This window comes from Salmo salar, chromosome 14, assembly GCF_965601325.2.
Source record: "Salmo salar chromosome 14, fSalSal1, whole genome shotgun sequence".
Lineage (NCBI taxonomy): Eukaryota > Metazoa > Chordata > Actinopteri > Salmoniformes > Salmonidae > Salmo > Salmo salar.
Window position 1 is genome coordinate 32,975,544 of NC_138304.1, and position 13,296 is coordinate 32,988,839.

The window sequence follows — 13,296 nt, forward strand, 5'->3', positions numbered from 1 at the left end:
TGTGTTGCTTGTAGTTTTCAATCTTCACCAGGGGAATAGTAGTTTGTGTCAATCTTAGCTATTTATTTCACAGTTTAAAAATAGCCTTTGTAAGGTCAAATACTTGGCACAAGAACTTGTCTCTGTTACTTTTGTGATATGAAAAGGGAGTTTGAGTATGTTAACATGTTATTATTAGTTAGTTATGTGTTTCTGCACTACTGTATATGAGACATCTACAGTAGATTGTTCTTGGATGATTCATTAATTATTAACTGAAAAGTGTTTTACATTGTTGTATCTTACTTCAACTAAAACTACATTACAGACAGATCATTTTTGTTTACAGTCATCTTTATTGTATAAATATAGTGTCTAGTGAATGCAGTATTTTTTTAACCAAGTTTACCCAGTGTTACCATAGAGGGCGTAACTCTGCAGAAAAGGATCTGTGTGCAGAAAAATTGTTGTCATTTTTGTTTGTATACAGTACCTTGAATTAGAATTTGTAATGAAACATTTGGAAGTTCCTGCATGTAACCTGAGGCCACTGCATAATATTTGCATATTTATCCCTTTCAATTATATAAATTCTAAAGCCTTATTTGTTGAAAAGTGGCCAGTTTTAGTAGAACGAGTGTAATGAGTCAAAGTTGTTTATAATTTCTGTTCTCATTTTATAATTGACAAGTTCTATTCTAGTTTTATTCGATTTGTAATTCCAATGTATTCAAATCCTGATTCAAACATGAATGGTGCCTGTTAGATCTTCAAGAGAAGATGCATGACGAGAGGGTGGTGAAAAACATTGCTCCACAAACTTGGACCCCTTGGACAGTGCAGCCTTGGACAGTGCAGCGAGGCATGGTGTGAGCGTTCGCTAGCTCTGCCACTCTGCCCCTGCCCCTGTGAAACACTCTTCCTTGTCTCACTCAAGTTTTTCAATGGCCTGACTTATGTTTACATACTTACATTTGTTTTGTGTCCTGAAGGTCAACCAGTAAGAACTTATCTGTCATCAGTGTTTCCCCTAGGATTTCCCCTAGTCCCTCTTGGCTGCACAGACTGTTTTTTGCTGTTTTAAAGCTAATTTCCTGCAATTCTACACATATTACCATGGGGCAGAGATAATATTTTACAGTTTTAAAGCTAGTTTCCTGTAATTCTACAACAACAAAAAATCATGGTGCTGAGAGAACATTTTCAGTTAAAGCTAATTTCCTGCAATTCTACACATTTGGACTTTTGAAGTAACTGTCCAGTGAAAATCTAACTTTTAAAAGTTAATATTCTGTTAACTCATATCCAAATAACGTTGTTGACCTATACTCGCATTTGTGGCCAAAGCATAACTTGGAGACGAACCCCATCTCAAACTTGTATCTCAAACAGACCGTTTAAAAAATGCATGCTATTTCCTCTTAAGCCTTGTTCACATTGGCAGTTTAAAGTGACTCAAATCCAATTTTTTGGCATATCCGACTTGAATCTGTTCTTTTTCCTGCATTCCGAACAACCAAAAAGCACATGGAATTGTATATTTCAAGCCACATTTCAAACCACTTTCATAGGTTCTTTTGAAATCAGATACAAATTTGATTCTTGGCCATACGGCTTGTGTCTGAATGGTCAAATCTGATTTATTTGCCCTAAAGTGGGTTTTAGACTGTTATTTGGCATATCTTGTTGCTTGCTAGTTACTCTGTTGACAGTTTGACAAGAACATGTGGTAGCTAACTAGCTTGTTCATTGTTTACAAACAAATTAGTTAATGTGCTAGAAAGCTAAACAGCTACCTAGCTAGCTACTTGACTGCTGTGGCTAGACAAAAATGACTCATTTTGAAAGTTGGATCATCTTATGCTTTGAGGCTTTAAAAGTGTTCTTATACTTTGATTTTGAACATTCAAGCAACTGGGACTCGTCCATGGCAGGCATTGTCGTCACCTTAGTTTGCTACAGAACTTCTGAGTGATAGGAAACACGAGCACCACCACCAATCAGCTTACAACACTGCGCACACACCCGCCATTACTCTGACAACTAGCGTAGCCATGTCAGCAAATAACTGTTGTCTGAACACACACAAATCCCATTTGTCACTTGTAATTTGCCATTTGGACAGTCGATATTCCAAAATGGATTTGAAAAACAAAACGGATTTGAGCATTAAGTCCTGCAGTGTGACTAAGGCTATAGAATATGATGTCATACTCCTGAGGAAGATAAACTGGCCAATCAGTGGTCTTGGGGAGAATGAGCTGGCCAATCAGTGGTCTACTGTGTTAATATTTTTAATGACCAATATATGCCCACACCATTCTGTTGTTGGGGTACACCCATACCATTCCGACATAGAAAATCTGCTTTTTAACATACTTTACCAGTTTTTGGAAGGAAAACTATTTCACTCATATTGTAGGTAATTATAGGTCATATTTCATAGGAATCTGGAAACACTGGACAGTTTTGTTAGTTCTCAAAGATGACCTTATTTAAAAATGCATAGCTCCATACTTTTTTCTACATACTGTACAGTATATCTGGTTTTAGTTGTTTAAGTTTACAATGAAAACATTTTACATCATCTTTTTTTGGAGTGGCGGCCACAATTTAAATAAATATAGAGGAAACACTGGTCATGCATGCCACCATTTATTCAAGTGAAGATGGGCAGTGTGAGGAGGTCAAAAATGCTCAGCATTGATGAAAAGAATGACCCTAAGTGTCAGTAATTTTACAGATGATGTTTGGTGATGGCCTCTAGGAACTACTGATACAGTATCCTGTGCGGATTCAGGCAAGGAAGTGAATTTAGAAAATAGTGTGTGGATAGTGACATCAAGTGGATGATGATACAGTATGTAGAGTGTAATGGTGGTGATAGCCAAGGGGATAGTGTTGCGCTTGTTGAATAGTGTGTTTAACTCTGTACTGAGAGCTCACTAAATGCATCGAGTCAGTAGGACCGTAGGACGTACATTACATGATAGAAGTTGCAGCTGAGCAGTAGCACTACTATGTGAATAATACTACAACTACTAACAAGTTGTTGAGTTAGTAGTGTCACATTCATGTATTCTAGTGGCAAATTGATTACCTGGGAAGCACTATATTTTGCTGCACACAATTTTTTGCTGCACACATTCATCCATTACAAAGGTATCACTATTAGAAAGTAAACTGTCATGGCCCAGTAGGTGTAATCCTGCTAAGTCATTACTAATGAATAGTCAGTCTGTTTTCCTCTCCTTCTGATCAGAATGATTGAAGATCGTGGGAGGAGTGGCGACATCATGGCGGAGAGACGACAACTGTTCGCAGAGATGCGTAAGTGTCCAGGGCCATCTCTAAAGAGAGACACACATTCAAACTATTATAACTATAGTATACATAATAATGTTATTAATGACATTTACCAAGTCATTTACTAGGCTACTTCTACAAAATATTAATATCGTTAGCATCCAGTATAGGCCTATACAGAAGAACAGCGTTCATTGGGAAAACTAGACAGACATCTAGTGTTAATGTCCACATGAATAGCCTATGAGCAACACTTTTCCCCCAAGAGCTCCGCACAGTCTATCCTCAGCAGCATTCCTGTGTTACTGTCTGTCATATTGCCTTTCACAATTAATGTATTTTTCCTACAGGGGCGCAAGAGTTGGATTCCATAAGATTGTCCACGTATAGAACTGCTTCCAAACTCAGATTCGTTCAGAAGAAATGCAATCGTGAGTATGGTGTGATATCCTATGTTTGATAGTAATAGTCGTGAGTATGGTGTGATATCCTGTGTTTGATAGTAATAGTCGTGAGTATGGTAGAATATCCTGTGTTTGATAGTTATAGTCGTGAGTATGGTAGAATATCCTATGTTTGATAGTAATAGTCGTGAGTATGGTGTGATATCCTGTGTTTGATAGTAATAGTCGTGAGTATGGTAGAATATCCTGTGTTTGATAGTTATAGTCGTGAGTATGGTAGAATATCCTGTGTTTGATAGTTATAGTCGTGAGTATGGTAGAATATCCTGTGTTTGATAGTAATAGTCGTGAGTATGGTAGAATATCCTGTGTTTGATAGTTATAGTCGTGAGTATGGTAGAATATCCTGTGTTTGATAGTAATAGTCGTGAGTATGGTGTGATATCCTGTGTTTGATAGTAATAGTCGTGAGTATGGTAGAATATCCTGTGTTTGATGGTTATAGTCGTGAGTATGGTAGAATATCCTATGTTTGATAGTAATAGTCGTGAGTATGGTGTGATATCCTGTGTTTGATAGTAATAGTCGTGAGTATGGTAGAATATCCTGTGTTTGATAGTTATAGTCGTGAGTATGGTAGAATATCCTGTGTTTGATAGTTATAGTCGTGAGTATGGTAGAATATCCTGTGTTTGATAGTAATAGTCGTGAGTATGGTAGAATATCCTGTGTTTGATAGTTATAGTCGTGAGTATGGTGTGATATCCTGTGTTTGATAGTTATAGTAGTGAGTATGGTGTCATATCCTGTGTTTGATAGTTATAGTAGTGAGTATGGTGTCATATCCTGTGTTTGATACTTATAGTAGTGAGTATGGTGTCATATCCTGTGTTTGATAGTAATAGTTGTGAGTATGGTGTGATATCCTGTGTTTGATAGTAATAAAGTTGATAGTTTGATAGTAATATTAATAAAGTTGTCTTTAAAAAATGACTGCTAAAAGAGAACAGTGTCCATGCATTTCTATTGGATTCTATTCCATTCTGTTATTTTACAGTCCATTTGGTGGACATCTGGAACGTGATCGAGGCGTTCAGAGAGAACGGCCTGAACACCATGGACCTCAACACAGAGTTCACTGTGGCTCGCCTGGAAGCAATACTATCGACCATCTTCTACCAGCTCAACAAGCGCATGCCCACCACACACCAGATCAATGTGGAACAGTCCATCAGTCTGCTACTCAACTTTCTCCTGGCTGCCTATGACCCGTGAGTATCCACCATCCCCTCATTACTGTGGGACGTTCACTGAGCATGATGATGGGACGTTTTTTTCTCTGTGTGTGTGTGTGTGTGTGTGTGTGTGTGTGTGTGTGTGTGTGTGTGTGTGTGTGTGTGTGTGTGTGTGTGTGTGTGTCTCGAGATCTCAGAGGGCCGAAAGAGCAGTACACACAGTCTTTCATGGGAGAATGGAAGTCCAGACTGACTGATGTTATAACGATGCAATGGTCTTACAATGTTCTTGTGCCATTGGTTCATCTTTACTTCTGATGAAAGACAAGAGAAAGTAAACAATAAAAATTATATAGTGAAGATAAATCCAATTGGGCCCTTTTTGCTTGTTTTAAGCATTATTTTTTATTTATTTAACTAAGCAAGTCAGTTAAGAACAAAGTCTTATTTACAGCCTAGGACAGTGGGTTAATTGCCTTGTTCAGGGGCAGAACAACAGATTTTTACCTTGTCAGCTCAGGGATTTGATGTAGCAACCTTTCAGTTACCAGCCCAACACTCTAACCACTATGCTACCTGCCGCCCCAGGCAGGTTGCACAGGTATAAGAGCAACTTAAAGGGATACTTCAGGATTTTGGCAATGAAGCCCTTTATTTACTTCCCCAGAGTCAGATGAACTCATGGATACCATGTTTATGTCTCTGAATCCAGTATGAAGGAAGTTAAATATCGTTTTGTGAACCAATGCTAACTACGGTTAGTGCAATGACTGGAAGTCTATGGTATGTACTAGCATGCTAGCAGTTACCATAGACTTCCAGTCATTGCTCTAATGCTACACTACATGACCAAAAGTTTGTGGACAGCTGCTCGTCGAATATCTCATTCCAAAATGATGGGCATTAATATGGAGTTGGTCCCCCTTTGCTGCTATAACAGCCTCCACTCTTCTGGGAAGGCTTTCCACTAGATGTTGGAACATTGCTATAGAGACTTGCTTCCATTCAGCCACAAGAGCATTAGTGAGGTCAGGCAATGATGCTGGGTGATTAGGCCTGGCTCACAGTCAGCGTTCCAATTCATCCCAAAGGTGTTCGATGGGGTTGAGGTCAGGGCTCTGTACAGGCCAGTCAAGTTCTTCCACACCGATCTCGATAAACCATTTCTGTATGGACTTTGTGCACGGGGGCATTGTCATGCTGAAACAGGAAAGGGCCTTTCCCAAACTGTTGCCACAAAGTTGGAAGCATAGAATCATCTAGAATGTCATTTTATGCTGTAGCGTTAAGATTTCCCTTCACTGGAACTAAGGGGCCTAGCCCAAACCATGAAAAACAATCCCAGACCATTATTCCTCCTCCCACCAAACTTTACAGTTGCCACTATGCATTGGGGCAGGTAGTGTTCTCCTGGCATCTGCCTAACCCAGATTTGTCATTGGACTGTCAGATTGTGAAGCGTAATTCATCACTTCATAGAACACGTTTCCACTGCTCCAGAGTCCAATGGCTGCGAGCTTTACACCACTCCAGCCCTTCGCTTGGCATTGCGCATGGTGATCTTAGGCTTGTGTGGGGTGCTCTGCCATGGAAACCCATTTCATGAAGCTCCCGACGAACAGTTCTTGTGCTGATGTTGCTTCCAGAGGAAGTTTGGAACCAAGGACAGACGATTTAATATATATATATATATATATGTTTAAATATATATATATATATATATATATATATATATATATATATATATATATATATATATATAATCCTAAAACTGTGCCAGGTTGAAAGTTACTGCGCTCTTCAGTATGTTTGTCTATAGATATTGCATGGCTGTGTGCTCGATTTTATACACCTGTCAGCAACGGGTGTGGCTGATATAGCTGAATCCACAAATTTGAAGGGTTGTCCACGTACTTTTGTTTATATATTGTAGTTAGCAATTATGCTAACGCTAGTTAGCAACTTCATCCAAACTGCACGCAGAGATATAAAAATGGTATTGACGAGTTAATCTGACTCTGGGGAACTAGATAAAATCCTGAAGTGTCATTTTAATGTTAAAATGTTTAAATCATTGCAAGTATTATTCTCAAACTGTATATTCTTGACCTGTTCAAATTATACAAGTATACAAATACTAAACACATTTCCTCTTTTAGGGAAGGCCTCGGAAAAATGTCTGTCTTTGTTGTGAAGATGGCCCTGGCAACCATCTGCGGAGGAAAGATTTTGGATAAATTAAGATGTAAGCTCACCCGTTCATCTTTGTTAAGAATAATACATTAGAGAGAGAATTAACCATTTGCAGAGAGTTAATTGTCAATGTTAGCTTTTTGTTAACTTCTTAATAGTTATCCTGCACAATTTAAAATGTGTTTAGTCAGTGAAGTCTCTCTATCGAGGAATTTAGTGATACAACACATTTTGGTTCCAGTGGGTTTTTTCCTTGAAGTCTGTCTGCCTGCACTATTGTTCCTAGATGAAAAAGAGAACAGTGGCCCTTAACTCTCCACTGCTGGGAGAAGTCATTGTTTATAATCTGAAGGATAGGGTTTATTACATAATCCGCCAAATCTAGTGCATCAGACAGCCGCAGCAACTCATGGGGAAAGTAAATGGAAGGTTAGGGTATTTTAGCTTATGTTTTGTGGTAATTACTGTGTATTGCTACACAGCTTTAATTTGTTTTTGTTCTTTGTAAATGCAATACACAGCATGATTGCACTGTCTAATGCTGCAATTAGCTAACAATGGTGACAGCTGACAATTAATTTGATAAATTATTTATATATATTTTGCAGTAATGCCTCCCCTCCCATTTTCTGCCCAGATATTTTTTCACAGATATCAGACCCTGGTGGCATAATGGTATACTCCCAATTCGACCAGTTTCTGAGGGAGGTTCTCAAATTGCCAATGACTGTTTTTGAGGGGCCTTCCTTTGGCTATACTGAGCAAGCCACAAGAACCTGCTTTGCACAGCAGGTAAGAGTCCCCAACTACACTGAAAATTAACATACATTTTCAAGTAAATCAATGAATGAATGAATGAATAACACACTATAGGTATAGAGACTGGATGGCTGTTGTAATTGTGTATAAAACATCCTTTATAAAACTATATTTCTTTGTAGTACTAGCTACCCCATATGCATAACCTGTATGTGATGTGTAACCCTGTCCTCTACTGCATGTCGACAGAAAAAGGTCTCCCTCAACACATTCCTGGACACGATGATGTCAGATCCTCCTCCTCAGTGTCTGGTGTGGTTACCACTCATGCATCGCTTGGCTAATGTGGAGAATGGTGAGCCACCACCGCTACCACGGCATATTTAACACGTTCTTGGGTAGCACTGGGTATGAATTTTGTCTCACACCATCACATTGAGTCACCACACAGTAGACACACTTGCTCAAACACACACACACATACATACACTCACTTCCACCATCACATCACCCTGCCCAATCCCTCGTGATTGACAAGGTACAGAATTAGTCATTAGTCTCACACACACACACTGATATTCACAGAACACCCTCCTTTATTTGAAGAACGCTGTCTGAGAGACCTGCAAAACATCCCAGTGCTGTTGTCCTATATGAAGATATCAGTTGCAAACCAATTTGTGTTTGTATTAACAACTTTTGTGGTATGTGTGTATGTGGACATGCATGCACATGTTGGTGTGTGTGCCCCCCCACCTTGCCCCCTCCGCCCCTGCAGTGTTCCACCCGGTCGAGTGCTCCTACTGCCACAGTGAGAGTATAATGGGCTTCCGCTACCGCTGCCAACAATGTCATAATTACCAGCTCTGTCAGGACTGCTTCTGGAGGGGGCATGCCAGCGGTTCCCATAGCAACCAACACCAAATGAAGGAGTACACGTCATGGGTAAGGGGGACGCCAGCCAGCCAGCGATTTCTGCTCAGCTTCACCCAACACAATACAGTACTATGGGGATGATGATGAGATGGTGATTTGATTCCCTTACCTGTGGCAATGAATATTACATGCAGTGTATTTCCCTTGATCTCTGATGTTCTACATGTGGCCAGATACATTTAAATGATATGGATGGGCAGTGGAGAAATGCATTTTAGATATGGATTGTACTGTTTGTGCTGTGACATTTTGGTCAGTGGCATCTCATCCTATATTATATTTTGAAAGTAATTACTCTGCTTTAAGTACCTCTTCTTGCCCTCTGAAATCATACATAGCATATGTTTGTGTTTCTCCCAGAAATCGCCTGCTAAGAAGTTATCTAATGCTCTCAGCAAGTCACTGAGCTGTGCATCCAGCAGAGAACCTTTACACCCCATGTTTCCTGACATGCCAGAAAAACCTCTGAACCTAGCCCACATTGTGTAAGTATGGGGCTATTCTATTCATACAGTATCACTTGTATTCAAGACCACAGTCATCCTTTTAAATTCCAGTCAATTTCAGATCCATCCCATAATCCCATACTACAGCCCTGTATCCCCAAAGTAATAACCACAATTGGTAAAACAGATGTTTCATCTTTGCTCCATTTTTCTTTGTGTGTGTTCTGGAAATCAACAATGACAATATGAAGCCAAGGTCTTGTAGTGCTACAGTATATCTTTGATGCATTACTTTTCCAACCCTTAACAGCTAAGCCAAGTCAAATGTAGGGTTGCTAAATTCCGGGAACTTTCAGTAAATGTCCTGGTTTTCCCGAAATCCCTGTTTGAAGATACCCGGAATCAGGAGAGAATAAGCAGGAAATGTAAGCCTCCAACCAGGATTTCTGTAAAACCAGGGAATTTATTGAAAGTTCCAAGAATTTAGCAACCCTAGTCAGATGTCTAATCTGTAGTGTGGAAAAGAGTGGCAATGCATTCTAAGGGCTGAGAATCTGAGACAAATATTGATTTTGACACCTACGTAGATTATTTTCATGTGAAAGTGAATTCAGTTGTACCACTCACTGTGGCCGTTGAAGTGCATGCATGGGTGATTGTAACAAATCTCTTTGTTCTTTTCTTGCTGCAAAATAGAGACACTTGGTAAGTTTGCTTTGAATACTTGCTAGAATATGTAGAATATGCTGCTATTCCTTTTAATTAGATCAACTCAAGTACTATAGAAGGTAGTGTATTTGTCACAGGCGTCGTTTTGAACAGACCAAGGCACAGCGTGTATAGTGCTCATCGTCGTTTATTTAAAGAGAACACTTGAACAAAATAACCAAACGACAAAACAGTTCCGTAAGGTACACAGACTAATACGGAAAACAACCACCCACAAAACCCAAAGAAAAACAGGCTGCCTAAGTATGGCTTCCAATCAGAGACAACGAAAGACACCTGCCTCTGATTGGAAACCATACTCGGCCAAACCTGGAAAACGAAACATAGAAAACGAAAACTAGAACACATTCCCCTAGAAACCAACAAACCCCAAAACACACAAAACAACCCCCCTGCCACGCCCTGACCATTCTACTATGGCAAATGACCCTTTTACCTGGTCAGGACGTGACAGTATTATATTACTAGTAGCTAGTGCCATATTCTTTTGTCTGTTGTTTAATCAGATCATGTTAATCCTCCAGGGTCAAGCCTTATATACTATGCCCTGTAGTTCCTCAAAGTGGCACCTTAATTTTAGTACAACCAACTTGTGTGCAGTTCACTACAGGTTTCTGCATCAATTATCCCGTCCCTCCTTTGCGCCACATGTGAATACCTTTTTAGGTCATGTAAACAATAAGATTATGAGGAGTTAATGACCTTCGGATGAGTGAGGAGGAAATCCACACCCACACATTCTTTATGTGACGTGTCACAATCAGAAACTGCAGCTATTGTGTCCCGACTCCCCAGCCCCATTCAATGCTCTTTCGGCCCTCTAAGATCTCGCACACACACACACACACACACACACACACACACACACACACACACACACACACACACACACACACACACACACACACACACACACACACACAGAGTTATGCGACAGTTGCTTCTCTTCCATATGATGATGGCTGTTTGAACATGATCATGTTTGTCTCCTGCACTACAGGCCTCCCAGACCAATGAATAGCACCAATGACTTCATGCTCTCCCACTCCATGCCCACGTCAGGGAACCCTTACTCCACTAAGAAGTGAGTATCTGATATGAAATCAGTCAGAAAGACTGCAATAATGCCGGGTATGCAGAATTTTCAAAGACAGATTCATTTGTCATGAAAATGAACACCTCTAAGCCCCCTTAAAATCCACACGTCAGTATGAATCCTACTAACCAATCTTTATTTTTCTAAACGTGTTTGGATGTATGCAGCTAACTTGTGGAGGTTTGTGTTGTCTCACTCTTTTGTCTGGTGTAAATAGCTTGCCTTATAGTACCAAGAATAATGAAGTTGAGCAGAAAAAAAACATTGGCTAGGGCTGCTTCAGATCTGTTCAAAGGAAAGGGGGTAAGTGACCCAAGTGGGCGTACTGCCTTGGAGAATGGTTTGGTGGTATCAGGGATTAAGGTAAGACCAAGTGCAGACTGTGTGAGGTAACAATGTTTATTGTAACAACAGGGGCAGGCAAACGACAGGTCAAGGCAGGCAGGGGTCGATAATCCAGAGTAGGAACAAAGGTACAGGACGGCAGGCAGGGTCAGGGACAGGCAGAGTGGTCAGGCGGGCGGGTACAGGGTTAGGACAGGCAAGGGTCAACAACCAGGAGGACGAGAAAAATATAGGCTGGGAAAGACAGGAGCTGACAGGACAAATGCTGGTAAGCTTGACAAACAAGACGAACTGGCACAGACAGACAGAAAACACAGGTATAAATACCCAGAGGATAAGTGGGAGAGATGGGCGACACCTGAGGGGGTGGAGACAAGCACAAGGACAGGTGAAACAGATCAGGGCGTGACAGGTGGCTCAAATGCGTACGTGAACTAATTCAAATGGATAGAGGCTGGGTCCGAAATGACATGCTATTCCCTACATATAGTGCACTACTTTTGACCATGGCCAGGACTGGTCTCCTCAGTACCTCCGTACCTTCAGGCTCTGATCAGTCCCTACGCCCAAAGAAGGGCACTGCGTTCATCCACCTCTGGCCTGCTCGCCTCCCTACCTCTGCGGAAGCACAGTTCCCGCTCAGCCCAGTCAAAACTGTTCGCTGCTCTGGCACCCCAATGGTGGAACAAGCTCCCTCACGACGCCAGGACAGCGGAGTCAATCACCACATTCCGGAGACACCTGAAACCCCACCTCTTTAAGGAATACCTGGGATAGGATTAAGTAATCCTTCTAACCCTCCCCCCCTACCCTCCCCCCCAAGAAAGATATAGATGTACTATTGTAAAGTGGTTGTTCCACTGGATATCATAAGGTGAATGCACCAATTTGTAAGTCGCTGTGGATAAGAGCGTCTGCTAAATGACGTAAATGTAAATGGTCTCAAGTAGTGCTCTATTGTAGGGAATATGGTGCTTCTTCAGATGCAGACAGAGTCATTATAGAGCATACACTGCAGTGGAAGCAGTCACTCTTCTGATTTCCTATGTGTATACAAAGTGATACTCAAGGATATATCTGAAATATGCTAGATGGTGCATGCATAGTAAAGACCATTAACCGTTCATTAGGGTAGAGTATCTATTACAATACTTTTCATAGGCGTCCCACATTACCTGGGAGAGTTAAACTAACTGCTGCAAGACACTAATATTAGCTTTGAGTCTCTCTCAAGTTCCTTTTTTCTGTTCTCAGTGTACTGAACATGTACTTAACTTAATCACTCTCTGTAATTTTTACATTTTAGTCATTTAGCAGACACTCTTATCCAGAGCAACTTACAGTGAATGCATACATTTCATACATTTTTTCTCCGTACTGGTCCCCCGTGGGAATCGAACCCACAACCCTGGCATTGCAAACACCATGCTCTACCAACTGAGCCACATGGGACAATGATTGACATACAACTACAGTCCTTTTTTACATACTTGTAAGTTCTTTAATTTTCTGTTTTGCTGGCTCGTAATGTCAGCTTTGGACTCAGGAATAATATAAGTACACGGTAGATATACACACACACACACTTTAGATTTGGGTGTATTGTTGTGAATTGTTAGATATTACTGCACTTTTGGAGCTAGGAACACAAGCATATTGCTACACCCGCAATAACATCTGCTAAATATGTGTATGTGACCAATAACATTTGATTAGATTTGATTTGACTGAGCGAGCCAGGTAGAACCAAGGAAAGTTACAGGAGAAGTTACACACATAATTCATGTAGGCCTATGCCAATAGTGCTCGACGATGCCAAATTTATCATGACCATTACAAATATCAAATCCTACTTGCTAAATTGCTCC

The 13,296-nt window shown here is 40.5% G+C and overlaps 1 protein-coding gene across 4 annotated transcripts in view; it reads left to right on the plus strand.

The window, feature by feature from the left end:
* Window positions 1-13,296, plus strand: part of LOC106569131 (dystrobrevin alpha) — a 37,567-nt gene that overhangs the window by 2,122 nt on the left and 22,149 nt on the right. For all 4 annotated transcript variants that reach the window (XM_082960913.1, XM_082960912.1, XM_082960914.1 and 1 more), the window contains exons 2-10: window positions 3,242-3,309; window positions 3,636-3,716; window positions 4,747-4,960; window positions 7,084-7,169; window positions 7,755-7,909; window positions 8,126-8,231; window positions 8,655-8,821; window positions 9,173-9,297; window positions 10,988-11,071. In XM_082960913.1, the coding sequence (XP_082817039.1) occupies window positions 3,243-3,309; window positions 3,636-3,716; window positions 4,747-4,960; window positions 7,084-7,169; window positions 7,755-7,909; window positions 8,126-8,231; window positions 8,655-8,821; window positions 9,173-9,297; window positions 10,988-11,071 (1,085 nt within the window). In that variant the 5' untranslated portion in view covers window position 3,242. The remainder of the gene's footprint in view (window positions 1-3,241; window positions 3,310-3,635; window positions 3,717-4,746; window positions 4,961-7,083; window positions 7,170-7,754; window positions 7,910-8,125; window positions 8,232-8,654; window positions 8,822-9,172; window positions 9,298-10,987; window positions 11,072-13,296) is intronic.